We start from the raw sequence: 27,066 nt of genomic DNA on the forward strand, positions 1-27,066 counted from the left end.
AGAATGGGTAGAGAACTAAAGCCTTCCTTTCCTACTCCCCAGTACTACTAAAAGGAACAGCATCGCAGCCAGAACAAGTCAAGTGAAGGTTCATATTCAGTTCAGCAAGCCCTCTCTACATTGGCAAACAAATGTGCTTTACATCCACAAACACCAGAAAGAGGCCCAGAGAAAAAGCCAGGATTCAAACGTCCCTGAACTTTAGGATAATCAGGACCTGGATCAAGAGGTTCTAGCTGATCTTTGTAACTTAACAAACTAAAACCCTAGATCTAAATTTCAGGGAAGTTAAAACTCTGAATTTAAACCTCAAATCCAAATTGTGAGGCATGACTGAACCCTAGGGCACCCATGCAAGCATTTCACACACATGGCTGCCTGTGTATTCCTTTCCTGTTCCACTGTTTAATACAGTGAGTTACTCACTAGCATCTGTCAATTTTCCTTTGTTCTGAATTTTAGATACGGCTGCAGACCTCCTCCTAGTAATCATAGACTAATTACTCCATCTTGCTCCCCACCTATGCATACTGGTGTAACTAACTTCCTATTCTTCTAAGAACCAGGAGTCTTGAACCATATGTCCTCAGAACCTAGAGCTGAACTTTGGTTTTATCTAGAAATAGGCCCAGGGGCTGGTGTTGGATCTGTACTAGATTTAGGATAGGGTTTGGGATCAAGGTCTGGTTGATTCTAGGATCAGGTTTGGGTTTAGATTTTTTTAAGGGCACTGGGCTAACATGAGATGTTCTCATAAGATCTCTGCCTGCTTGAGTTGACATCTTATAGCAATGGCTGCTCTCACAAAATTTCAGCAGTGTCTGAATCCATGCTCAAAATAAGTCCCTTCTGGTTTTGGATCTAAGTTAGACCCAAAATGCTTGGGATGGGTCCAATCGTAGAGATTCAACCTCTTCCTCCCTGCCCCTTGCAGAATTTGAAGTGGTTTTGATTTAAGAATCTGGTTTGAGGATTTTTTTATTTCAAATCCCGAGTCACCATTTCCAGTACACATTCAGCATTCGATGTTGCATATTGTGTTGTGTTCACAAGCGAATTAACAATATCCCTACGGCCCCTAAAGAGTATCGAAGTATCATGCGCATACACACAATAAATTTGCACATCAGCAAGGTTCTGGTGACCAATCTTAAGGTTTAAACTGAGCTTTGACCTGGGATGTTATCATCTGTATAGTGTAGAATTCTGCATAACGCTTTGGCACTCTTGATATCCCCATTGCAGATTCTTGCACAACAACAAAATTTCCAGAATTCATCCAGGAACCTTCTCTCAACTGGAATCCCTCAAACGGCTGTAAGTGGATGACATTGCCTGCAAAGAACAATTGTTTTGTCTTTTATCGCATGGCCAGGACCTAGAGACCAATTTGACTGGCTGACAAAGGTTCCAGTTAATGTAGTTCTGGGACAACTGTTATGTCTAGTACACTGTTGTGGTAGCCGTGTACAAGAGAAGACTTAACCAGTTAGTGGGTCCTTCACTTTGCTGACTCAAATTACTGTAGTGCCTTCTGCACAATGCTGCAGCTGAGGTCCCTCTTAGGGCTCAGTCCTACAAGGTGCTCAGTACCCTCCACTCCCATAGCATGGTTGAGCTCATCCAAAGCTTATTGAAGTCAATGAAATGACTTTGCTTGTTAGCCATCCTGGGTTCCTTAGATCAATACACCCTGTGAATGGAGAAATACTGTATGGTAAGAGAAGTCTTTTAGTATTTTTTATAGGGACTTGGGATAGAACCTTGTGCTTCACTACACAGCCAAGGAGCATGGTTATCTTGCAACAAACACAACGCTTATCATGTGGTATTCTTCACTTAATCTGGCATTCTCCTGATTTTCTCATTCTTTCGCTTAAAAATCCTTCATACCTTAGAGTTGTTTGTTATTATGATCTTAGGAAATGAGCAGGGTGAAAAGTTTTGTGCACAGATCATGGGGTTCTGCCATAATTGAAAAATCCACAGTAGGATCATGCTTCCCCATTCCGCTGCTGCCTTCTCTACATTTGCTGCACACAGAAAAAACTCCTTCTCATGTTGCATAATAATAATAATTCATAATAATAATTTATAAGAAGTTGTAAAATGTTGCCCAAGTGTCAAGGATGAATGAGATGTTTGCAAAATATGGTTACGTGGTATGAATTTTTATATTACCAATATTTGTTTCATGAAGCATTGTACCTTTCTCATTTTTCTTATGCAATTTTCACAAAGTGAAACCCAAGAACCTTCCACAGCTGAACTTTCAAAAGGGAATGTGGTATAGTCTAAAGTTTTCTTTGGTCTCCTTTAGCCCTGCACCTAGAGTTGACCCTAGTAATGAGATCTGCAGGGAAGAAAGGACAGAATGAACTGAAATACCATTATTGCCATCTCCCAAGGGTGGGGAATGGTTTACAGAGATGAAAACATGGCAGCATATATAGCATCTAGCATTGGGCATACCAAGCAGCTGATCCAAAGCACAGAGAATCTTTCCACTGGCTTCAGTGGGCATTGGATTAGACCTAAGAATTGGAATGTTAGATTGATAGTGTTATTCCTTATATAGTAATCTGAAATTTTATACCGCTGTGCTCCTTTGTATGGGCACAATACGAATTCACAAACTGTGTAGATGTAAAAATGTGTCCATAAGATTTGTGCTTGTATTTGTGGTCCCACGAATGAATTGTAGACGCCAATACTGGTAGCTGGACAGTTACTGAACTGATTTTCTAGTTTCAGGCCAGATGAAATATCCGCGTAATGGGCAGTGGGGCGTATTCTAACTATCCAGGTATAATTTGAAATGAACAAGCATAGGGAACTAAAACAGGATTTCTACCTTCTGCAGTTAGTAGCAGAGCTGAACAAAAACTGGAATTTCCATCCTGCATGAAATTTTGATATTTCAACATTTGTTTTTATCCCAAATCAAGACAAAAAAATAAAATTAGATCTGATTGGAAAAACTTCAAGGGAACCATTTTCCATTAGAAAATGCAGTTCAGTCAAACTCAAAATGCTTCAAGAAATCATGTCAATTTTGCTGATGTTTCATTTCAGGGAAGAAAACAGGAAGGAAAGTCATAAAATGTCAAAACGTCCCATTTTGACATTTTGGAATGAAACGTTTTAATTTTTTATTTTGAATATAAAGATACATTTGAATAAAGTTTTGAATCAACTTTTGATTTTGAATTTTGTTTATTTTATATTATATATGATAAAATAAAGTAGAAATCTTAACTAATTACTTAAATCTATCCAAAACATTTTTAAGAGTTTTCTTTTTGCAGAGAATTTCTAGATTTTTGGCTGAATTAGAATGAAAACAAATTTTGACATCACAAAATCCAGAATGAAACAAAATTTCCATCATCTGCATAGCTCTAGGTGAAATATCAAAATTTTTCATGGAATGAGAAGTTCTGAAATATTTAGATTTGAAAAATGCCAAAATGAAATATTTTGGCATTTCTAATCAAAATGAAACAGTTTGACACTTCAACTTTCATTTTGGTTTGTTTTGGGTCACCTCAACATTAAACTGTATTTCCCTATGGTTGTGCATTGCCTCATACGGGTTGCAGTTTAATTTTGCTTGATGACCCATTCTGCCTATGGGTCAAGCACCGTGGCTGGACTACATCTGCCATGATGCACCACACTATTCAGTTAGAGGGGACCCTGGATTGCATAATGGGAGATGGAAACTGGTCAGGGAGTCCAGCCCATAGGACAGAATGAGGATCTGAACTATAACTCCCATGAGGCAATGTGCCACAATAAGGATACAGTTTAGTGTTCAATTGACCGGAAATGAAACATTTTAGGTCAGTACAACAAACCAAAACATTCTGATTTGGATCAAACCAGCTCTAATTCATTGGTGTCATTGAACCAATATGTATTTCTGAGGAAGGGAGGCGGAAGCACTGATAAATTGAGGACCAGATTTCCAAAAGAGCTCAGCACTCAACAGCTGCCATTTTAGGCACCTATACAATAGGAGCTGTTGGATGCTGATAACTTCTGAAAATCTGCCCACTTCAGTTAGGTCCCTGGATGGGAGCTGAGAGCTCTTTTCAGAATCTGGGCCTGAGTCTATTTCGTAGTGCAGCCCAAACCATTGTGTATGTTTAGGGAGGGCGATTGGGAAGTGGCCTGGGGATTAAATAACTTTTCTTTGATCTACATCTCATAGACGGCTGGACTCCAATGCCTTGCTCTGTGACTGTGACTTGATGTGGCTGGCCAAACTGCTGAAGAAATATTCTGAACAGGGCAATATTCAGACAGCTGCCACCTGTGAGAATCCAAGGGAATTGCAAGGCCGGTCCATCACCACCTTGACAACCCAAGAATTTAACTGTGGTGAGCGTGCTTTTATTATTAAATCTATTACCCAGCCATGCTCAGTTCTGAAGTCAGTGGGATTGCACCAATGTAAACAAGAAAAGGGGTTGGCCCAGCATCTGTGGGGTTTTCCCCCCATGGTCCTGCTTTGCATTCACTTCCACTGCTGAAATGAGCGATGATTAATGAGGTCAAATGACTTGATCAAAGTAACATACTGGGAGTCAACAGCACATCTAGAATTTATGCCCAGGACCCTTCCAATATTACTCCTTTTCTCTAGCCACTAGACAACACTGCCTATTTCAGTTCCTTTTCAGCACCAGTGCTGCTAGCAGGAAGATGGAGACTGGTGCTGTCAGCTTCCCAGGTGAATAGACCATACCCTTAAGCTAAAAGAGCACTTGGGCTGCAGTCATTTTTTCTTTGCATATGAACATCAGTACAGGTGTCCATAACCTTAGTTAAATACTCTGTCATAAGTACCGTATCAACGGAGCAATACGATGTAACGAGTGCCCCAGCAGTGCGTGTCTCTTTCACTGTAATAGTGGTAGGCCCCAATTCAGTAAGGTACTTAAGCACATGAGCAACCCCGTTTGTTTCAGTGGCACTCCTCATGGGCTTAAACTTGGACACAAGCTTATGTATCTTCCTGAATCAGGGTCAGATTCATCCCTATTCAGCAAAACCAGCATTGCAGCATGTTTAACTCCCATTGAAGCCCACAAGACACAAACGTGTGTTTTGCTGAGTAGGGCTGGACTGCTGCATTGGGGTCACAGTGTATAAGCCCATTTTGTAATATAAGTGGTAAGGCTTAGAATATTGTACCCATATTTTAAGCCATTGGGTCAGAATTGGCCCAGGATTGCTTGGCGTGTGGGGTGACTTATTCATCTCTAGGCTTGGTCTAATTAGGCTTTAACTTCATCCTACCCTGGAGTTTCCCAATACCTGTATGTTAGGTTAGTATATACCACCTTATACAAATGCCTGGCAGTTATAAGAGCTGAATTGGCCTATGGTTTTCCCGGAATTCTGTTCACTCATGCTAGGCTGCATCTCACAATACCCTCCCGTAATACCACCCAGCATTTGGCATAAGTAGAAGGAAACTTGTCAAAGTTAAGTTTGTTTTTTGACTTAGTACAAGCTGGGAAGGTACATTCACAGACTGATACCTGGAATGCTAGCATCCAAAACAAAAATAAGGAAAGGGCAGAGCAACAAGTTAAGGAATTGAGACAAACTGAGGGGTTGGATTTTAGTGACCTGTAAAGAGTTTTGTAACTTTGTTAAATCATCCTATAAATACTCCTAGCTGAAATGTGTAACTGTGGGACCACATCTACTGTATAAGGTGAATGTAACCACGCTGCATAAGACTGCTTCTGGAGACTGGTATCATATAGAATCTTTTTCCTGTACCTCATGCTACCCCTGATTATCAATAACTGACTTTTCAAAATCTCTGTATCGTTTTATTTTTAAACATTTTCTAATAAACTTTTAAAACTGTTCTTACTGGCTTTTAGCAATAAACCTAATTGATACTGGTTATGAGATTTCATTGTGAGCCAATGTGTGGTCAAGCAATTGACTATACAATTTATCAACACTAGAGTGGGTTTTGTTAAATGGTGTTTTTCAGAGAGGCCTCGCATCACCACCGAGCCCCATGATGCTGATGTCAAGTTGGGAAACACTGTTTATTTCACCTGCAGGGCAGAAGGAAACCCAAAGCCAGAGATCATCTGGCTACACAACAAGTGAGTCGCACACATAGGCCCTGTGGGGGTGGCCGCTTTCATCGAGTTACTGCCTTTGATTACAGGAGTCATTTCACACAAATTAGAAATGCATGTTTCATTAATTGTATTTACCTTCATTTTAGTAGCACTCTCCAGTGACCCTGTCAATAAAGTGCTGACTTCTCCATCTGAAATGTTTTCCCAGGGTTTATACTTGCCCATAAATGTACTCTGCAGGCTGAAAGTTGTTGTCTCTGAAAACATTTTATTAGCCTTTTGGCGTGCTTGGAGCCACCATGTTTGTGATCTATTAACCACTAAAATGGTGCCTCCTGTACTTGGTTTGCCCATGGAAATGTCAGCATTTCAAAGGGAAATTATTGTATTCCATTGCAGTGCAGAGGCTGCAATGGAATATGGCAGGGAAGCTCTCCTGCCAGTGTAGACACCGCTGGTGCACAATGACACTAGGTGCTGAAAAGTCACAGGGAAATGCCTCACAACAAAATGTTTTGGGCTTGAGCAGTTGTCCATTCTGCATGTTAAATATTCCTTGGTTTCCCTTGCTTCTGTGTCATGGGAATGTGGGCGAGTGAATAGGATGATTTTAAAAGTAAAACCAAAAGGATGAATGCTAGCATCCCTGCTGACACTCTGCAGGCAGAGTTTTACTCCGGTGCAAATTTTTGTGGCTGAGTTATATTGCTCTTGAAAGAGGGTTTTGTGATGGAAATGCTGGCAAGCTCCCATTCAGAGCAGTGCGAATGGGATCACACTAATATATGTTCACCACACTGGAAACACTCTAACCAGGCAGGAAGGGGAATTAATAAATGCTCACCAGGCATGTTGTTCTGCCTGGTGGATCCAGCTATATTCTGGGGGAGAAATTTCCTCTCTTTCTTTAGTCTTCTGCAGCCCTCCAATGTTCCATCATGCTAGGACAAATGATATCCAACAGGATGACCTTCTAATGCTGGCTGGGCTCCAGGAGTTGCAGCTGAATGTGGGGAGAGAAAAAAATACTTCACAGCTTTCAGGTCCTGGAATGGAATTCCCATATTTATTAGGACTCCACAGTGAATTTCCACCTAGCTCTTCTCCTAACGAAGAACCTCCAGCCCTGCTGAAAGAAAGTTGGCTTCTCATAAAGCTTTAGGGATGATTTCATCACGGCTACTGCTTGCATTACTTGATGCTATTTTATATTTTTTTTTAATCTCGTAGCTATAAAAAGATTCCTACCCTTACACTAAACATCTTAAAAAACAAAGTTAATACTACAGCTGGGTGAAGTTTACTAAAGTGCTATTTTTAATATATTTTTTTCAAAATTTTGAACCTGGTGAAAAAATACTTTTTCGTAATCATTTTCACATTTTCCCTATTTCTCAACAGCTTATAGTGCTGATAAACATTTTTTTTCCAAATTTTGAAATTTCAATGAACATTTTTTTTAACTTTACATTTTGAAAAAAGGAAGTTTCACAAAATGTTTTCCATTTTTTTTTGAGCAGCTCAGTCTAATGTATTGAATACCATAAAACCTGACACTTCTCCGTAAGCAAGCAGGGTCTCTGATGGGATTGCTACTAAGAGTTAGCAAGTTAAATGTTATTCTAGCTGCCTAACTGCTATGCTATTTTCAAGGACATTCCTGTCTACAGAGATGGGCAACCATTAAGTAGTCATTTTAGGCTAGACTGTCAGGGGAGACTTTTCCTTTTGTTCTTTCTTCCTTTATAGTTCTCTTTGCCTGCAATAAAGATTCCTGTGACTGAAAGTATCAGTGTATATCGGGGTGGAGAACCAGTGCTAAAAATTGTTCAGGTGGTTTTATTTGATCCATTGGTATAATGATATATTTACTTGCAGTGTATTATTCACCTGCTGAATAAATCTATGTTTTGAGTTCCAGATAGGGTGTGGTCCTTAGTGAAAAAGAGAGAGAAAGCTGGATCTCAAGCTGAGATAAAACTTGAATGTTTCTGCCTGTAGTTGTTTTCTGTATAAAAGGAATACTAGCTGTGATTCCATATAATATGACAGTTGGTGGAAAAAATATTTGCTGTCAATTATGGGGAGCTAAAAAATAATTTGAAGAGAGACAAACCTAATATTATGCAGGCAATAAATAAGTAAATAGTTTGACAATGATGAATGGGGGAAATGGTAGTGCTTTTCCTCTGTCCCTCCAAACTCAGCCTCTTTGTGCTTGGCTCTGCTTTTCAGTAATAAAATTGACATGAAAGACGATGGGCGCCTTAACTTGCTACAGGATGGAACCCTGATGATCCAAAACACCAAAGAATCTGACAAAGGCGTCTACCAGTGCATGGCCAAGAACATAGCCGGAGAGGTCAAGACACAGGAAGTAGTTCTGCGCTACTTTGGCACTCCATGTAATTGAGCCTTAGACACTTCTTGACGGTCTGGATTATGGAAGGGAGTCAGTCAGATTAAGCCCTTCCTTTATTTATGTACACTTTGGCAAGTGTCTTCACACGTGTGGTGCTTTGAAAGTTCCTAGCTGGTTGGAGGGGTGTTATGGAGCAAAGGGAGGGATAGTACTAGTGAAGCCATTATTGTATGAATCCACCAGCCATTCCAACCCCTCAGAAAATTAACACAGCACACATGAAGGCTACTGCTGCTCTGAGCACGTAGGGACAAGTTCTGCTCCTGCTCCAGAAGCTTCAGAAATAAGGGCCTTCTCTCTGTAACTCTAATACAGCACCCTGGAGCCTGGCTTGTTTCCTCAGGCTGTGCAGGAATGAGGATTTTCCCCAAGGACTCAGCTTGTGTAGCAGAGAGTGTCAGAAGGCCCCTGTGATTCATTTAGTAAAAGTCACTGGAATTGTGTTGTTACATTCATTATCCACTGATGTTTATTTCTAGTGGCCGCCGTGTGTGCTAGGCACTTTGAGACAGGAGTCAGGGCTGAAGTACGTCTTCTGGAGGCAGGGTCCTGAGTGCAGAGAGAGAAGGGGACTGGAGGAGGGGAGGTTTGAGGGGAGGGAATCGAAGGTGGTAAATAGGTGTTGGGGATTTCACCAATTGTGAATAAGAATATCACAAAACAGAAGGAGAGGACAAACATTCCAGTAAAGAGGATCTGCACAGCCCTTCGGCTTTCTCCAGGGACGGGCAGAGCATGGGAGCAGAAGCATAAGAATCGTAGGTTCGGAGTAAGCCAGGGTGGGGAGATTTGTGGGGCAGCCTTTATGGCCATGGATGACAAGAGCAAAGGGGAAAGGAAGAGCGGAGTGGAGCGATATTGCAGTCGAGTCAGTGGAGATGCAGAGTGGTAGAGGAGTCATTCGTCTTGTCAGTTTGGAGGTCATGGAAGGGTTGAGTGGAGGGAGGCGTGATGAGACCCAGCAGACTCTGAACACATTTGAAATGCATTCTGGGTCAAGCCCCACTTTTCTGTGGAAGATTTGTTCTAATTTACCAGTGAAGTTTGATTTCCCCTGTTCTCGAGGGGCCTGCACAGGAGAGGGCAGCAAGGTCGCTTGTGTCTGAAGTGTGTCCCTTGCTTTCAGCCAAGCCCAGCTTCGTGATCCAACCCCAGAACACAGAAGTGCTGGTTGGGCAAAGCGTCACCTTGGAGTGTGGGGTTTCTGGGCATCCACCCCCTCATGTCATCTGGACTCTGGGCACGGGCTCGCCACTCCTGAGTGATTCCCGCTTTGCCATCACGGGCTCGGGAGGGCTGTACATCCAAAATGTCACCTTCTTGGATCAGGGCCAGTACAACTGCAATGCCAGCAACTCAGAAGGCTCCATCCAGGCTACGGCAAACATTATAGTGCAAGGTGAGGAACTCAATGACATTGGCTGGTGTTAAGCACTCAACTGCTGGTCAGGCCGCTAAACCCAGTGTACTAGGCCTTGTTCCGCTCTCAGTGGCTATTCCTGTGTGGCTGGGTTTGGTTTTTTCCTACTGCTCTGCCATTGTCTTCTCCCCTCAGATACTCCCAGGTTCCTGGTCATTCCCATTGATCAGACTGTGACCGAGGGGCAAAGCGTGGATTTCTCCTGCACTGCTGAAGGCCATCCTGCACCTGTTATCACCTGGACAAGGGCAGGTACTCTCCCCCCCCCGTGTTATCTTCTCTTATAAATATCCATCAGGCCTGGACGATGATGGCTAGGTTACTGCTCTGGGGCATTCTGCAGCCAATGGTGAGTTATCACCCAGCTTACCTGAAGGTTTATCACCCTGGTGAGGTGTTGGATCTCATGGCATCCTTTGGGCTGGTGGTTGGCCTGAAGTTGAGGTGGATGGATAATGCGTGGCTGTTCCCACCACTTACTCTGTTCCCATACTTACTCAGTGCAGCTCTAAAAAATGTTCATTATACTACATGAAATACCCAGGTTCTGAGTCACCCTTCCAGGTGCTTCAGGAGTGGCGCTAAAGTGGTTCCCCTTTGTCCCTCCAGCGATTGGAAGGTGGTGCCAAGAGGCCATGGCACCGTCCTATCATCACTGGCAGGGACGTGGAGGATTCTGGTGAGAAAGAGGGAGGCTGATGTGAGAGTACAGGGAGCCTAAGGCAGTCACTGAAACTCTTCCTTAGGGGTCAAAAGAGGCAATTTGGCTTCTGTAGGCTGTAGGTACCAGTGAGGTCAGTCGCTTCTCTTCGACTGAATTTTCTTTACCTTTGATGGATTAACTGCTGTAGCCTTGACTCCACTCTCTAAAGAGTGCTGGTTCTGGCCTGAGCCTACAGGGCTGGTAGCTAGCAGGGATTCGGGGGTGGGTGAGTGGCTACTGTGGTGGGTGGGCTCTGCCAGGCAGCCGGGGGTTTGTGCAGGAGGCACTGGTCAGAAGTGGCTCTCCCCCGGCAGTCTCTTCATCCAGCCCAGCATGGATCAACACATGGCACAGCCCTGGGGGCAAGGCCAGCCGGCAGGGTGCTCCCCTGGGCCCTCCAGGGCTCCCACAGCTCACCCTTGGGGCAGACTCTTCCCAGTCACAAGTTACCACCATAGCTCCAGCCCCTCCAATGGCTGGGAGCTGGCCTGACCCACCCATGCCCTCCGCCAAGCTAGGACACTGCACCAGCCAATGAAGCCACAAATAGGGAGCAGAGCCCACCTGGCAGGCACCTGCTTCTTACCCTGCCCAGGCACCAGCACCCTCTTGACCACGACACCCCAGAGCAGTCGCCCACATTGCCCACCCGTAAGTCTGGCCCTGATTACATTGCATCATCCAGCGTAACATTAAGAATCAGGAAAAGAACAGAGACTCTTAAGCCCGTATGCCTTCCTAAGTAGAACTGTCAGAAGGAAAGAGGGATTTGGAGACTGCATTTCCTTCACTCCCTTTTCATCATGAAGTCCTTGGCAATGCTGAACCGTAGCCTGTTCCAGTCACTCACCTGGTCTGGGAGAGCTGGGGACTGGATTACCGTGGCTGATTGGTGTCACCGCATTACAGCTTTCGGTCATCACCTGGTTCTTTCTAATGGGAGAGGGTGCTAGAGGAGACAACTTGCCGCTGACGCCTCCCTGGGGCTTCTTTTTTGCTTTTGAAAACTGAGCTTTGAAGTTCGGTGATGGTTCTCAGCACGGCTCCTCGGTGCTGACCCCATGTAATAGTCTCTGGGCCAGGAGCCAGTTATCCCTGGCCCAGGGGCCCTCCAGCTTTCCTGACGCTCCACAAGCCATAATTAATTGTTTTGAGCTCCCAACACTGTGGCTTCCACAGCAGCAGATCAGCCATCAAGCTCAGAAGGGCCAGCTGAGATCTTCTTAACCAGCATGTTCTCCATTTCCTTTAACCCTTTCCCTGTTGCTGCCGGTGTTCCAGGAGCAGCATTCCTGTAGGATGGACATTAAATGGGGTGCCATGACAGGCTGTGGAGTTAGCAAGGCTGTGGCATGAATGGACTTGGTAGGCTGTCCAGCAATGAAAAGGTTAAATAAATACCACTTTAGTGTCTGACCTCCTGCATAACACAGGCCACAGGACTTCCCCGAATTAACTCCTGTTTGAACTACTGCCGACCCCTTTCAAAAACATCCCATCTTGATTGTGGGGAGTCCACCACATCTCTGGGTAAATTGTTCCCATGGTTAATAGAGGACATGCAAATTGCAGCCCAGGATAGAGAGGTCTGGTGGAGTCTCGTTCGTGCCCTAAATGACACCTGACCGCACAGGAAGTGTTCACATGCAGACTGAGTTCATAATCAGCCATAAAGCAAATTAGGGATGACACCCAGGTAGGAGCAGCAGTTCTTCTTGTCCTTGGCTGGAAAGGTGATGATTGTGCTTCAGGGCATCAATAGCAGGGGGTCGGGGGTTGTAGAGTGTGAATGGGCCGATTCCAGACACACACTTTACCACTAGTGAATGCAATAGTAACTCACAGCTTCACTAACACATCGTTCTACTGTCACAATCAGGTGGGCCATTGCCAAATGATCGGAGGCACAGTATCCTCTCCACTGGCACCCTGCGCGTCACGAGGGTTGCCCTGCATGACCAAGGCCAATATGAATGCCATGCCATCAGTGCCATCGGAGTCAGGAGCCTCCCGGTGCAGCTTTGGGTGATGCCTCGAGGTACACCAATGCAGGCCAGCATGTGTGGAAAATACTAGTTGCCAAATGGATTGCATTCGCTTTACAGTATGTTGAGTTTGACACTATCTGGTGAGGAAGGCAATTTTCTGAATTCCTGGGCAATGGATTTCTCTTTGCCTTAGGGAGCAGAGGGACCATAGTAAAGTTCCTTTAGAGGATGGGGGAAATGCTCAAGTCCAGGTTCTCAGCCAGTGTAAATTAGCATTGTTCCGTTGAAGTCAATGAAGCTGCCTAGTTTACATCAGCTCAAAACTCACCTGACATGGACAGTGACTGGGAGAGAGGGACTACACCAGTGCTCAGCTAGCTGGTGAGTCTTAGTTTTAGTGCTCCTCATGGATCTTTCAGTGAGCGGTGCCCTTCCAAAACCTACATTTAAATGCTGAAAAATACATTCAGGCTGGGACGTTTTCAAAGGAGCATAATGGAATGAGAATTGGGCATCAAACTGCTTTAGACTCCTTTGGAAATCCCAGCAGAAACATTTCATTTGACTTGACATTTCCTGGTATTTCAACAACAGCCAAACCTGAAACGTTGCATTTTTTTAGTTTAAGAAAATTAGCTTTGGGTTAATTTTTTGGTAAAAGTGTTTTTTCAGTTTTTAAAAACAAATTCTTTTTTAACCAAAAATGGTTTTCCATTTTTTTCCTCTTTATGATTTTGTTCTTTTCCACTTGGGGGGCGGAAATAATATTTTTTGTAGGATACTTTGACAAATGCCAATTTTGATATTTTCTGTGAAAAATAATTCTTTTTTCCTAGCAGCACTGGTTCTGGCACTCTGTATAAGTGGTAAATCTTACTGAGAGATCATTGTTCGGAACACTAACTGCCGGGCGAAATTTCACCTCATACTTAGATTTTCCTGAAACTGAGCTTTTGCAAAAGACAAGAACAGCAGAAGTATTTCCATGATTTTTTAAAATTCCTATGGAAACAATCTTCTTAAACAAAAAACATCACCCACAGGGTTTGCCCACCAAACACTGCAGCATTGTGCCCCTGGTGTGACTGGGGGCAGGCCTACACTGTAGGGTTAACAACCTAAGTTATGCAACTCCAGTGATGTGAATAATGTAGCTGGAGTCGACGTACTATAGGTCAACTTGTTGGGGTGTCTACACCACGCTGGGTCGACGGGAGAAACTGTCTCATTGACTTACCTTACGCTTCTCGTTCTGGTGGAGTACCAGAGTCAACGGGAGAGCGAGCTGTGGTCAATTTAGTGGGTCTTCATTAGACCCGCTAAATCAACCCTGGTGGATCGATCGCCACAGCCTTAATCCAGGGTAAGTATAGACATACCCTGGGGAAATTAAACTGACTAAAATCACATGAGAAACTGACTAGCTTCTGTAAAATCATAGATTCATCGAGTTTCTCTTCTGTGTAACACGGGCCATAGAACCTCACTCAGTAATTTCTGAATCAAGTCCATAATTACTGCTTGAGCTAGAGGCTAGAGCAGATCATTTAGAAAGAGATTCGGTCTTGATTTAAAAACTCCAGGTGATGGGGAAATCCATCATGTAATTGTCCGAGCTGAGAGAAATACAAACAGCGGCAGAAGACGAACAGTGAAATTTAAATGAGAGAGGGTTGTTAGTAACAGAGACAAGGAAAACAGATGACGTTTTAACTTGACAGTGTCCCTTTAAATGTTGTTTGAGACAGGAGTCTGGGGCCTTATTATTACTCTCTGGTGAGATGTTACTAACTCAAACCTTCTCACAGTTGCCCCTAACAAAGAAATTTCTTGTATTTATTCCTCTGTTTCTTCACACTGAACAGTGATCCCTGTGTTTCTTCACCCTCCACATGATGTGGTAGCTGAGACTGGCCAGGATGTTGAGATCACCTGTGCCGTCCAAGGAGATCCACGACCCACCATCACCTGGGCCAAAGTAAGAGAATTACAATTCCATAGTCACCCTGTACCCAGCTGATAATCCCCAGGCTGCAGTGTTCCTGATACTGTGTCATTACTAGAGCAGAGTGAATCATTGATTTTCCAGTTCAGTGACTGAGCCAAAAATATCTGAAACAAATTCGGTTAGTTTCAAATCAAAACTGAATTTGTTGTTGTTGGTTTTTTGGGTTTTTTTTCTTGCTGAAACAAAAAAATGAAAAACTTGCATTTGGGTAGAAAAGAAACGTTTCTGATGTTGATTCGAATCAATGTTTCAAAACTAAATGTTGAGTCAAAATGACACTGTCGAAATTGTTTGTTTTTGATTTTTGTCAAAACGAACTATTTCAACACTTCACAAATTTTTGTTTTCAGTTGGCTGGGCGAGTTTATCAGCCGACATTCTTCACCAAATTTGACCGGAATTCATGAATAATTTCAGTGCCCCCTAAAATATATTTTTCAGTGAATTTACTATTAACCAAAAAAAATTCAGTCAGCTCTAGTCATTACCTAGTGCTGTCACGGTTTTAAATAAGCTTGCATAGTAAATATGGGAGAAGAAACACTTAATGGAAAACAATAAGGTTTTGAGGAGAGAAAAAGAAGGGATAGCAGTAGCAGTTCAGTTCAAATAGGAACTGAAATGTTATTTTTATTATTGTTGTTTGTTTTATTTTATTCCTATTATTATTGCTGTTTATTATTTGTATTACGGTAGGACTTGGGACCCACAATAAAGATTAGTACCCATAGTGTTAGGCCCTGTACAGAATTCTATTGGCCTGACTCTTCTCATTTAGGGCTTGTCTTCATATGGAGCTATACAGGAGCAGTTATTTCTGAATAACTCCATGTGTGGACCCTCTTACTCTGGGATAAGGGCTCCTTGTTCTTGTTTAGCTTAATGCACATGAAACGATGTTGACTTCAGTGTGGTTAGTCCAGAGTTACATTAGTGTAAATGAGAGAAGAACCAGGTCTTACATATCCCTTGGCTTCAGCTGGAAAGCAAGAAGAGACACCACAATCCAAAGAGAGAGGCTGCTCCAACTTTTGTGATTCTTTTGTTTCTCTGTCAATATTTGACATTTTACTTCTTTGTAAACTACTTTTAGATTGGCTGATGAAAAGCACTATACAACTGCTATGTATTTATTTGTTTATTACCCAAAGCCCCAACTCCTGAGACAAGCAACTGCATGAGACTCTCATTTTCATTTATTTTTTAAAATAAGTTGCTAGCTAGCTTTATGGTTACAAAGAAAAGACTGAAAATGTGATCTGAGTTTGGCCTGAAGGCTCAAAACTCAGAAGGCAAAGAACAAAAACCCTAAATCTATTTCTTTTGGATCTCATGATTTTATCCCAGTCTCATGATTTCTGGGGGCCTGACTCAAGATGTTTGACTGTTTGAGGTTCTTAATACTGGACATGTCTGACCCACCCAAGACCACGACGGTCTGAGATCTTATGAGAGAGCCTGGTCCTCTAGAGGTTCAGAAAAGCCTCTAAATTTTTATTCCTCATCTGAACCAAACCTGTTGATACTTATCCCTTGCTCTTCTCAAATTTTAATGTCTGTATTGCAGCAGAACGATCCCAGCTTCCTGCCTCTAAGCTAGTATAGAATATGGAGGAAAAAGTAATATATAAAATGAATGAATATATATGGATTATAAGAACAGCCAGACTGGGTCAGATGAGATCCATCTGGTCCAGTATCCTGTCTTCCAACAGTGACCAGTGCCAGGTGCTCCAGAGGGAATGAACAGAACAGATGATCATCAAGTGATCCATCCTGTGTCATCCAGTCACAGCTTCTGGCAGTCAGAGGCTTAGGGACACCCAGAGCATGGGGTTGTGTCTCTGACCAGCTTAGCTAATAGCCATTGAGGGACCTGTTCTCTATGAACTTATCTAATTTTTATCTGAACCCAGTTATACTTTTGGCCTTCACAACATCCCCTGGCAGTGATTTCCACAAGTTGTCTGTGCACTGTGTGAAGATGTACTTCCTTAGTTATGTTTGTTTTAAATCTGCTGCCTATTAATTTCATTGAATGACTCCTGGTTTCCGTGTTATATGAAGAGGTAAATAACACTTCCTAATGGACTTCCTCTACACCTCTATCTTGTCCCCCCTCAGTTGTCTCTTTTGTAAACTGAACAGTCCCAGTCTTTTTCATCTCTTCTCATGTGGAAGCTGTTCCGTACCCCTAATCATTTTGTTGTCGTTCTTTGTACCTTGTCCAACTCTAATATTAACTTTTTTGAGATGAGGCAACCAGAACTGCGCACGGTATTCAAGGTGTGGGCGTCCCATGGATTTATATATTGGCAGTATGACATTTTGTATTTTATTATCTATCCCTTTCCTAATGGTTCCTAACATTCTCTTAACTTTTTTGACTTCTGCTGCACACTGAGTGGATGTTTTCAGAGAACTATCCACGATGACTCCAAAAATCTCTCTTTTTGAGTGGAAGCAACTAATTTAGACCATATCATTTTGTGTGTATAGTTAGGATTGTTTTCCAGTGTGCATTACTTTGCATTTATCAACATTGAATTTCATCTGCCATTTTGTTGCCCAGTCACCCAGTTTTGTGAAATCCCTTTGTAGCTCTTTGCAGTCAGCTTTGGACTTAACTATCTGGAGTAGTTTTGTATCATCTGCAAATTTTACCACCTCACTGTTTACCCCATTTTCCAGATGATTTATGAATATGTTAAACAGGACTGGCCCCAGTACAGATCCCTGGTGGACACCACTATTTACCTCTCTCCAGTCTGAAAGCTGACCATTTATTCCTACCCTCTGTTTTCTATTCTTTGACCAGTTACTGACCCATAAGAGGACCTTCCCTCCACCCCATGACGACTTACTTTGCTTAAGAGCCCATGGTGTGGGACCTTGTCAAAGGCTTTCTGAAAGTCTAGCTATACTAGATCCCCTGAATCACTCTTGTCCACATGCTTGTTGATCCCCCAAACAATTCTAATAGATTGGTGAGGCATGATTTCCCTTTATAAAAGCCATGTTGACTCTACACCATATCACGTTCATCTATGTATTTGAGAATTCTGTTTATTACTACAGTTTAAACCATTTTACCTGGTGTTGAAGTTAGGCCTGTAATTGCCAGGATTGCCTCTGGAATCTTTTTTAATAATTGGCGTTAGATTAGCTACCCTCTGGTCATCCAGTATCTAGGTTGATTTAAGTGATAGGTTGCATACCACAGTCAGTAGTTTTGCGGTTTCATATCGGAGCTCCTTCAGAACTATACTATGTATGTTTGGCAGCAGAGGGAGGTGGGAAGCTGGACACGAGTGAAACCAGTCAAAACAATTGCTGGGGGTAGGGTGAGCGGTGAAAAGGACTGATGTCCTTTTTTTTGCTTTCAGATACTTTTCTGTGTTGCACAGAGATCTCCTGACATCTGCTGGCCATGCCAATCAATGACAGCTGTGTGTGTGTGTTTTGGAGCAGAGTCTAGGCTGAGGGATTCTCTCTGAAACGTCTTCCTGTTTTTTGATCATGTCACAGGAGGGTATTCAGATCACAGAGAGCGGCAAGTTCCATGTAAGTCAAGATGGGACCCTATCCATTCGAGACCTGGGAGTGGCTGATCAGGGCAGATATGAGTGTATAGCCAGGAATACCTTTGGATTCACATCCAGCACCATGCAGCTGACAATCACTGGTACAGTGTCCCTTGGCTTTATCTCGACAAGGTTCTTTCTTTCTCTTGTTCTGCTTACATATTTCCTGTGTGGATGCCTGTACTTTTAGAGGACAGTTATGTTACTCCTTTTGCTTCCTTACGGGCAGGTCATTCAGACACCCAGGCTTGCAAAGGGTGGGAGAATGAGAACAGCTCTGCCAATACAATGACAAGCTTTTAAATGCTTGCTAATAACCCTAATCCATTGGGGGAGGGAGGCGTTCTCCATTTTTCACACTACTGCTCTGTGTAAGAAGATAGGAGAAGCAGAGATTGTAACAAATAGCAGCCAGGGAGGTAACATCAAAGTGGTAACCCTTGGAAGGAAGAGAAAAATTGAGGAGGAAAAAATTGGAAGAAAAGCAAGGTCAGTTTAAAAACATTTCTCAAGCATGCATAAATAGCTTGCATAGCACATCATTTATTAGATTAATTTCGTCTCCTTCTCTGTGCATGAATTGACCGTGAGGCGTTTAGGATGGTGTCTAACTTCTTTGTTGTTTGAAATTACTCATAGTATAATTAATGTGATTTGTTCATGGTGGTTAGCTTGTTTTCCAACAGCACACGTTGCATGTCAGTTCCCACTGTCAATATTCACATTTGAGCTGGGTTGATTACCTTTGGTGTGATGTGCTGGCCACAAGGTATTGTCTGGTTCTTGAGTGGGCAGGGGGAACATGTAGGGTTTGTCTGATTCTGCCCAGCAATCAGGAGGTGCTTTGATCTAGCTAGTGCCACTAAAAACAGCCCTGAAGTGGTGGCAGCATGGGCTAGCCGTTCGAATACATATCCAGGGTTGTACATGGGCAGCAAGCCTGTGCCACTGCCCACGCTGCTGCTTCACTGCTATTTTTGAGCAAGCTAACTAGATTGAAGCTAGCTCAGGTATGTCTTCACATGATACAGTCACACCTCCCAATTGAAGTGTAGACATACCCTTAGAATCAGGTTTCTGAAGTGCATACTCCTGCATACAGGCTCATGTTAAAAAACTCGCTCTTGCCATGAACGTACCTGTCAGTTAACATGTTTTTTAGAAGATCTGTGAACATGACAGTGGGGCAACTACAGCTGAAGCAAATTCAGATATCTTATGCAAGCGACTGTTCACAGACCAAATCTTGGGGTGCTCCGTAGGTCTAAGATGGCATATTGTCATCCTGCAGTGTGGTCTCTTGTATGTTGGGGCAGTGATTTCAGTTCATAACTACCCTGCAAACTGAGACACAAACCTACCCCAAGTTGTTTCTGATGACATACGGCAATGAAGTTCTATTTTGTAGTGGACACTGATGCACAAAAGCCTCGCCACGTTCTCTCAGGGTTGGAAAACCAAAGTAAAATGAAGTCATTTAATTTTCTCATTCTCTCTTGATTCCTTGAAAGCCACGGACGTTGGTCGGAGTGGCGACACCTTTGTAGCCACATCAATACAGGAAGCCATCAGCAGTGTGGACCACGCTATCAATTCAACGCGCATTGAGCTGTTTAGCAAGTAAGCCTGCTTGGGGATAAGCTCTGAGCTGCAGAAGTAACAGCCGATGGAGATTAAAAATACATTGGGTGGAGATGCTCTGAAAGCATGTATTATACCTCACTGCTATAATTCCATCCCAGGTTCTGGTGATCCAAATTAGTAAACATAGGCTAGATAGCAGGGTAAAAAAATCATAACAGGGAGACCCGTTTGACTGTAGAATTGTCTTACAAAGGAATCCCATCTCTCAAGTCCCTTGATACTATTTTGTAGGAGACAATACAGCTGGAAGAGGCATGGGATTGTAATCTTGAGCTGTTCAAAGAGACAGAGCACACAAAGAAATAAAGGATCAGCACAGTCAGTATATAAATGCAAGAGACTTCATTCATTGTGGGGCAGTGGAGCAGGCCAAAAAATATGTATCTGAACTTTGTTCTTGACAAAAAGTAGCTAAGGATTAAATGGAAATTTCATAAAAGATGTATTTTAATTGAAAATTTGGGGGGTTTCATAAGAAACCCAAAAAAAAATTGGCCTTCAACCAAAATGTTATGGTATTCAGGTTCCAAAAACTGAAACATTTTTGAAATTATGAATAATTATGAAAATATTCATTAATTTTTTTTCATTGGGGTGGGGGTGGAATCCTTTCCTGATCAGGTCTAGCAAGCAGACACGTGGAATTACTAACATAAAGACTTGTTGGGATCTCTCTCCTGAATAGGTCTAGACCAGGGGTCGGCAACCTCCGGCATGCGGCTCACCAGGGTAAGCCCCCTGGTGGGCCGGGTCAGTTTGTTTACCTGCTGCGTCCGCAGGTTCGGCCGATCGCGGCTCCCACTGGCCACAGTTCACTGCTCCAGGCCAATAGGGGCTGCAGGAAGTGGCGCAGGCCGAGCGATGTGCTGGCCACCGCTTCCCACTGCCCGCATTGGCCTGGAGCAGCGAACCGTGGCCAGTTGGAGCCACGATCAGCCAAACCTGCGAACATGGCAGGTAAACAAACTGACCGGGCTTGCCAGGGTGCTTACCCTGGCAAGCCGCGTGCCAGAGGTTGCCGACCCCTAGTCTAGACTGTGACTCAGGGTTCCTGAAACATCTTGTTAACATCAGGGAAATATTCATTTCAGTAATCAAAAATCCCTTGTAGCCCACTTTTAATTTTCTGAAACAGGCGACCCAAAACTCCCAATGACTTGCTGGCACTCTTCCGTTACCCCCGGGATCTTTACACCATCGAAACGGCCCGGGCTGGCGAGATCTTTGAAAGGACCTTGCAACTGATCCAAGACCATGTCCAGCAGGGATTGATCGTGGACATGAATGGCACGGGTATGACAGGTTATTTCTGATCCGACAGTAGAACATCAGGAAATTCAGAGGGAGAATAAAGTTAAAAAACAGCAACGCCAGAGTGTTGCAAGGTGGGAAGTCAGAACATTGTACTAAAAGTTCAAAACACTTAAATATCAGTAAGTAGAGACATAGACTGTCCAGGATCCAACACCAGTGATTAACTCTGCCCCTTATCCTGACCATCATCTTCCATCCGACTTTCAACTATAGACATAAAGAGCATAGAATGCCCTGTAAAGTGGAAAGCATAGCCCAGTGGTTTAGGCCTGGGTTCACTTCCACACTCTACCACAGGCTTCTCAGGTGACCTAGGGCAAGTCACTTAGGCCTGGTCTACACCTCAAACTTAGGTTGGCCTAGTTACATGTCTTAGGGCTGTGAAAAATTCACCCTCCTGAGAGACGTAGTTAAGTTGACTAAGCCCGAGTGTGGACACTGCTAGATGAATGAAAGAATTCTTCCATCAACTTAGCTATCGTCTATGAAGGGGGTGGATTTACTACAGTGATGGAAAAGCCCCTTCCATTGCTGGAGCAAGTGTTTAGACAAAACCAGAGTAGCTGCAGTTATGCTGCTGTAGCGCTTGTAGTGTAGCCACAGCTCTAGTCTGTCTCTGTGTCTCAATTCCTAATTTGTCAAGTGGGGATAATGCCTTCCCACTCAACAAGGCTGCTCTGAGGATACCTACATTAAAGATTGTGAGGTGCTCAGATGGCAGCCATCTTATGACTATAAAGACATAAAAACAAAACAAATGTACTAATTAGGGACTGGAAACCAAGCCCACCCTCATGGCATGGCCCGGCCCAGACACCATAACATCATACATTACCCTCTCTGTAATGTTTATACCAAACCCTGCTTCCATCCACCACTCCATGATGGAGCCAGTACCTCACTATTCTTCCTTCACCCTCTCGCAATCAGTCGCAGGCCCTACACTCCACATACCGGCCAGTGATCACATTGGCCTTGTCCACCCTCAGGATACTGATGACAGATCCCAGCTAGCCCTCGTGTGGGGTGGCACAGTGTGTGTCTCCGATGGCCATTCTCTAATATGTTGTTTTGGAGTTCCCTCACAGGCTACCGTTACAATGACCTGGTCTCCCCTCACTACCTGAATGTGATCGCCAACCTGTCTGGCTGCTCCACCCACCGCCGCACACCCAACTGCTCTGACATCTGTTTTCACAAGCAGTACAGGACCCACGATGGCTCCTGTAACAATCTCCAGCACCCGATGTGGGGTGCGTCCCTCACAGCCTTCCAGCGCCTCCTCAAGCCGGCCTACCAGAATGGCTTTAACCTGCCGCGGGGCTTCTCTTTGGCGGAAGACTCCAGGGAGCTGCCCCTGCCGCTGCCTCGTCTTGTCTCCACAGCCATGATAGGGACAGAAACCATCACCTCTGACGACCAGTTCACTCACATGCTCATGCAGTGGGGCCAGTTTCTGGACCACGACATGGACCAGACGGTGGCAGCCATTAGCATGTCGCGGTTCTCGGACGGGGCACCCTGCAGTGAGGTGTGCACCAATGACCCACCATGCTTCTCAGTCATGATCCCAGAGAACGACCCCCGGGTGAGGAACGGGCGCTGCATGTTCTTTGTCCGCTCTAGCCCCGTGTGCGGCAGCGGGATGACCTCCCTACTGATGAACTCCGTCTACCCCAGGGAACAGATCAACCACTTGACCTCTTACATCGACGCCTCCAATGTCTACGGCAGCACGGAGCAGGAATCTCAGGAGCTGAGGGACCTAAGTAGCCAGAGAGGGCTGCTGAAACAAGGGCAGGTGGTGCCCAGCTCAGGGAAACACCTCCTCCCGTTTGCAGTGGGGCCGCCCACCGAGTGTATGCGAGACGAGAACGAGAGCCCCGTGCTGTGCTTCCTGGCTGGGGATCACCGGGCCAATGAGCAACTGGGCCTCACAGCCATGCACACCCTCTGGTTCCGGGAGCACAACCGCCTTGCCGCTGAGCTGCAGACCCTGAATCCCCACTGGGATGGGGACACACTCTACCATGAGGCGCGCAAAATAGTGGGCGCCCAGATGCAGCATATCACCTATGCACACTGGTTTCCCAAGATCCTCGGGGAAGCTGGCATGAAGGTGCTGGGCGAATACAAAGGCTATGACCCCAACGTCAACGCTGGAATCCTCAATGCCTTCGCCACCGCGGCCTTCCGGTTCGGACACACACTGATCAACCCCGTCCTATATCGGCTGAATGAAACCTTCCAGCCCATTCGCCAAGGCCACGTCCCTCTACACAAGGCCTTCTTCTCCCCTTTCAGGATCACCCAGGAAGGAGGGATTGATCCTCTCCTCCGTGGTCTGTTCGGGGTCCCTGGGAAAATGCGGGTACCCTCTGAGCTCTTGAACATGGAACTAACCGAGAAGCTTTTTTCCATGGCGCACTCTGTCTCATTGGACCTGGCAGCAATCAACATCCAGCGGGGGAGGGACCATGGTATCCCCCCATACAACGACTTCAGGGTCTTCTGCAACCTCACGTCGGCACAGGAGTTTGAAAACCTCCGGAACGAGATCAAAAACCTGGAGATCAGGGAAAAGCTCAGGAGGTACTGTGGTTTGGATCATGAATTAATTTTAAATTTGAATTTTAAAATTTAAAGATCAGTCTACCAATGATATTGCCCTCCCCTAGCATCTGTCAACTGATCTGCTCTATTGTGATGGGGTTTAGAAGCCAGGGTGATGGCCGTGGTATAACAACTAGAATACCTGGAGACTTCCAAGCAATCTCTTACTTCTCAACCTCTAGTACTGTATCAGGGGATTGGTATGTTACTCTTTGGGTTTCAACCTGAGTTCCTGGTATCTATTTTCCAAGAGGACTAAATTGCCTGTTGTCTGTCTGGGTTGCTACTCCTTACTGTGCAGTTAGGCCTCCCTTCTGTCATCTAGGTAGTTCACAGTAGTTACTGTCCAAATGTTGCCCAGATGAACTCCTTGTACCCAGATTCCTATTCAACTGAAGCAATACGCCAGCCAAGATCACTTTCCACCCTCTGATAATCTTTTCCTTTTTGCCTCTCACTGTGCAGTTTATATGGGACTACGAAAAACATTGACCTGTTTCCAGCACTGATGGTGGAAGATCTTGTCCCTGGGACCAGAGTTGGACCAACACTGATGTGCCTGCTAGCAACACAGTTCCAAAGACTCAGAGATGGGGATAGGTACCATCATCTCTGGTCAAACCAAACCCCCCAGTATGCTGCTTGGGAAGATCACTTCTCTTAGCCCTCGTCCAGACTAACCCGCGGCATCGGCGGGTTAAAATCGATAGCTCGGGGATCGATATATCGCGTCTAGTCTGGACGCGATGTATCGATCCCCGAGCGCGCTTACATCGATTCCGGAACTCCATCAATCCGAACGGAGTTCCGGAATCGACACGGAGAGCCGCAGACATCGATGCCGCGCCGTCCAGACTGGTGAGTACCTCGATTTTAGAAATTCGACTTCAGCTACGTTATTCCCGTAGCTGAAGTTGCGTATCTAAAATCGATTTTAATACCTAGTCTGGACGTGGCCTTAGGGAGACACGAAAGGAGCAATTCCTGATTTCACCTGGGTTCCAAGGCTGTGATGGTTCTTTGGGTAGGGGAATAAGGATGTAGGGCAGGCTCTGTTCTCCTCCCTTCTGTGTATCTGCTCAAGGACATATGGCAGTTCAGGCATCTTATCTTGTTAAAGATTAATTCACTTGGGCTTCATTGTTACTTTCAAGGTTCTTAAGTTGTCATCTGCTGTGGGAATGCTAGAAAAGTATGGGTGTGGGGACAGGGTGGGGAGCTTAATTCGGGGCGAATTTGGTGCATGTGATATCGGTAGTGCCACTGATCGCTCTGATTACCTGCAGAAAGAATGCAGGCAGGAGCTGTGTGAGCCAGGGCGTCACAATCCTAACCCACTACTCTATAGCTATTGCCATTCTGAGCTTGTCTTGGGATGGAACTGGTTCTACTAGATATCCCGCAGGGAGGGGAAGGGTCGGACTTGAATAGTCACCCCTTAAGGCCTGTGAGACCCTCAGACTCAAGCCACAAATTAAACTCAGGTCCTGAAATGTAAATACTGGTGCCCTACCCCATTCCACATCCCCCACCCTGCCTGGCCTTTCCCCACATCTTGGCCTCTCCTCGCTTGGCATTACTACTTGTTAGCCTGAGTGACACCATGGCTTGCAATTCCCTGTAGGTTTTGGTACGAGAATCCTGGAGTCTTCACTCCAGCCCAGGTAACTCAGATAAGGCAGACGTCACTCGCTCGCATCATCTGTGACAACAGCGACCACGTCCAACAGCTCCAAAGGGACGTGTTCCGGGTGGCATCCTACCCCCAAGGCCTGGTCAACTGTGAGGAGATCCCGGCGGTCGATCTCCGCATGTGGCAGGACTGCTGCGAAGGTGGGCGCAGTGCCGCTGTTGTGCCAATCGGCACGTGGGTTCAGGTGGGATGAGTCCTTTTATGCTTTCTCTCTAAAAGAGATACAAGGGATGGTTTTATTATGTACGTAACTCTCCTGCAGGCAGGAAGTCACAGCTCATTCTTGTTACATAACATTGGTATTTCTGTAGCGCTTACGAGCCTCTGTCATGAACCGGGACCTCGCTGTGCCAGACCCTGTACAAACCACAAGAAATATCTGTATATCTGTGCAGGCAGTGTGGCCTACACTGGGACCCAAGAGACCTGAGTTCTAGTCCCAGCTCTGTCACTGCTTTGCTGGGTGACCTTAGACAAGTCACTTCCCCTTTCAATGCCTCGGTTTCCCCATCTGTAAAATGGGATAACGACACTCACCTATGGAAAATGCTTTGAGATCTACTGATGGAAAGCACTGTCTAAGAGCGAGGTGGTGTTATTACTATTAAATACAGATGCACGCTGTATATTTAACAACCTGCTTATATTTAGGCAGGAGTCTCAAAATATGATGGGTTCCTCCTTCCCCTTGGTCCTAGCACTTCTGGTCCTGTGGCCAGTCAGTCCCCAGCAGCCTCCAGTATTCTACCCCTTGGTTCAAATGGAGCATTAGCATGGTTGCACCCCCAAAGCGTGCAGCCTAAAAAACAGTGGGCAGCTGGAGAAGGGACTGGCTGGAGTCTCCGTGGAAGGCAGCTGCAGCTGCTGCCTTTTGCTCTGGGCACGAGGGGCTGTTGGTAGGTGGAGCTGGAGAGAGAGAGATTGGCTCGTGCCAAGCCATGGGAATTAGCGAAGAGGGGAAGAAGACAAGGGAAGAGAATGCAGAAATTCTCGGAATTGGCGCCTTATTTTTCCCAGCTCCTCTGAGCTTCAAGATCCCCCCCCCCGGTTTCCCTTCCTCACTTTTGCCCAGAAGGCATCATGTCACAAACGTTGCCCTTCTAGCCAAGAAGGGCCGGACTGGGCTCACTCCGGAGACCGTCAGTGCCACTCCCTCCTTCCGCCTCCACACACTGCCACCATCCCTCAGAGCAAGTGACCAGGTGTGGGAATCAAACCCCGCGCCCCAGGCCAGTCCTGGAGGAGTCGGGTTTGATCCTGAAAGGTCAGATACTGATGTGCCAGTGCTATAACGAGCACTAATTTCTGGGGGAGTGGAAGCAGTGCAACCCCTTGCAGGGTCAGATCTTTGGGACCCTTTTGAATCAGCATAACTCAGCCTGGAGCGGCCCAGAGAAAGCTGGGTCCCCTAATGTCAGAGTGATCACCAGGGACCTTTAGAAGGAGCAAACTTGGGTCTGTTGTCTCCATAGGGAAGGATGACGACGCCCTGAATAAATTGTATGTCCTGAAAAATCAATTGGCTGGATTCTTTTTTAAGTTAACTTCTGCTGCAGCC

At 45.0% G+C, this 27,066-nt stretch overlaps 1 protein-coding gene across 1 annotated transcript in view; it reads left to right on the forward strand.

The window, feature by feature from the left end:
* Window positions 1-27,066, forward strand: part of LOC115635028 (peroxidasin homolog) — a 58,599-nt gene that overhangs the window by 29,473 nt on the left and 2,060 nt on the right. Inside the window, 14 exon segments of the mRNA XM_030533219.1 lie at window positions 1,246-1,317; window positions 4,217-4,386; window positions 6,023-6,140; window positions 8,355-8,524; window positions 9,668-9,940; window positions 10,097-10,213; window positions 12,544-12,702; window positions 14,518-14,630; window positions 18,189-18,345; window positions 19,756-19,864; window positions 21,024-21,181; window positions 22,291-23,794; window positions 24,281-24,415; window positions 25,440-25,648. Coding sequence (XP_030389079.1) covers window positions 1,246-1,317; window positions 4,217-4,386; window positions 6,023-6,140; window positions 8,355-8,524; window positions 9,668-9,940; window positions 10,097-10,213; window positions 12,544-12,702; window positions 14,518-14,630; window positions 18,189-18,345; window positions 19,756-19,864; window positions 21,024-21,181; window positions 22,291-23,794; window positions 24,281-24,415; window positions 25,440-25,648 — 3,464 coding nt within the window.

Source organism: Gopherus evgoodei, chromosome 14, assembly GCF_007399415.2.
Source record: "Gopherus evgoodei ecotype Sinaloan lineage chromosome 14, rGopEvg1_v1.p, whole genome shotgun sequence".
Classification (NCBI taxonomy): Eukaryota; Metazoa; Chordata; order Testudines; family Testudinidae; genus Gopherus; species Gopherus evgoodei.